Raw genomic sequence first — 1,584 nt, forward strand, 5'->3', positions numbered from 1 at the left:
GAGGCAGAGGTTGCAGTGAGCCGGGATCACACCACTACACGCCAGCCTGGGCAACAGAGCGAGACCCCATCATTTAAAAAAAAAAAAAAAAAGAGTGCCCCCAGTGCCATGGGGAGGCAGTATAAGAAAGGGGGGAATAAATCTCTAAGGCAATCGTTTCCTATTTTTTTAAGGGTGGGGACAAATCCAGGACCTTATGAGGATCTCCTAAAGTATGGCCCCTGTACCCAGATCCAATGTCCCCGGCACAGAAAATTTCATCCACTCCATGCCGCTTAGCTTAAACATCTCACCCTAGCCCACCCCAAGGCCGTACCTGGAGGAGGTCCCAAAGGCAGTGGCCAGCGGTGTCACGATGCCCCACAGAAAGCGGTAGGGGTTTTTGCGGGTGAAGAGGAAGTAGATGAGGGGCAGTACCAGGAGCCCGTGGATGGCATGGCCCAGCAGGCAGCACAGAATGTACTTGCCAAGGCGGGCAAAGAGTAAACCCACGTCCTCCATCTCCACGATCTTGCCGGCCACCAGGAACATGATGCCCACAGGGGCGTACCTGATCGGTAACACAGGCGACAGCTTGTTGCCTCTTCCACGGGCCCGGTGGCCAGGCGAGAGGCTCAGCACCCTGCCCATATCTTCCCGCCTTCTCCTGAGGTCAGGAGAAGCCCCAGCAATGTGTGCTTCAGCGTGGGCACCACTCCCAGGCCTGAGCCCTGAAGCTCCCGTGCCAACCTCACACTCTCTTTTCTCCTCAAAGGTAGAGCAGCCCGGAAATAAAAGTCTCTGTGCAGGCCGGGCACGGTGGCTCATGCCTGTAATCCCAGCACTTTGGGAGGCTGAGGCGGGCGGATCACCTGAGGTCGGGAGTTCAAGATTAGCCTGACCAACGTGGAGAAACCCCGTCTCTGCTAAAAATACAAAATTAGCCAGGCATGGTGGCATGTGCCTGTAAGCCCAACTACTTGGGAGGCTGAGGCAGGAGAATTGCTTGAACAGGGGAGACGGAGGTTGCTGTGAGCCGAGATTGTGCCATTGCACTCCAGCCTGGGCAACAAGAGTGAAACTCTGTCTCAAAAAAAAAAAAAAAAAAAGTCTCAGTGCTTCCATCAGCACATGAAGCAGTCACCAGATTTGGACTTCACATGTGAGCCACAAAGAAATGTCCATCAGTGTGTGCCATTCACACTTCTGGGTTGCTTTGCTATGGCAGCTAGCATGACTTGAACCAATACGCTCTCCGCAGATGATGAAAGATAAAGAGGACGGGCACAGTGGCTCATGCCTATAATCCCAGCACTTTAGAAGGCCAAAGCAGGAGGATTACTTGAGGCTAGGAGTTCTTGAGACCAGCTTGGGCAACACAGTGAGACCCAGTCTCTACAAAAAATAAAAATAGGCCAGGCACGGTGGCTCATGCCTGTAATCCCAGGATGTAGGGAAGGCGGAGGCAGACAGATCGCTTGAGCCCAGGAGTTCAAGACCAGCCTGGGCAACATGTCTGTCTCTCTTTCTTTTAAATTTTATTTTCTGCCAATATGTATTTTTTTTAATTTTCTTTTCTTTTCTTTTCTTTTTTTTTTTTTTTTT

The 1,584-nt window shown here is 51.6% G+C and overlaps 1 protein-coding gene across 3 annotated transcripts in view; it reads right to left on the reverse strand.

Moving 5' to 3' along the window:
• Window positions 1-1,584, reverse strand: part of SLC1A5 (solute carrier family 1 (neutral amino acid transporter), member 5) — a 15,159-nt gene that overhangs the window by 3,837 nt on the left and 9,738 nt on the right. For all 3 annotated transcript variants that reach the window (XM_011969657.1, XM_011969668.1, XM_011969665.1), the window contains one exon: window positions 317-550. In XM_011969657.1, the coding sequence (XP_011825047.1) occupies window positions 317-550 (234 nt within the window). The remainder of the gene's footprint in view (window positions 1-316; window positions 551-1,584) is intronic.

This window comes from Mandrillus leucophaeus, unplaced genomic scaffold, assembly GCF_000951045.1.
Source record: "Mandrillus leucophaeus isolate KB7577 unplaced genomic scaffold, Mleu.le_1.0 Scaffold120, whole genome shotgun sequence".
In the NCBI taxonomy this organism is placed as follows: Eukaryota; Metazoa; Chordata; class Mammalia; order Primates; family Cercopithecidae; genus Mandrillus; species Mandrillus leucophaeus.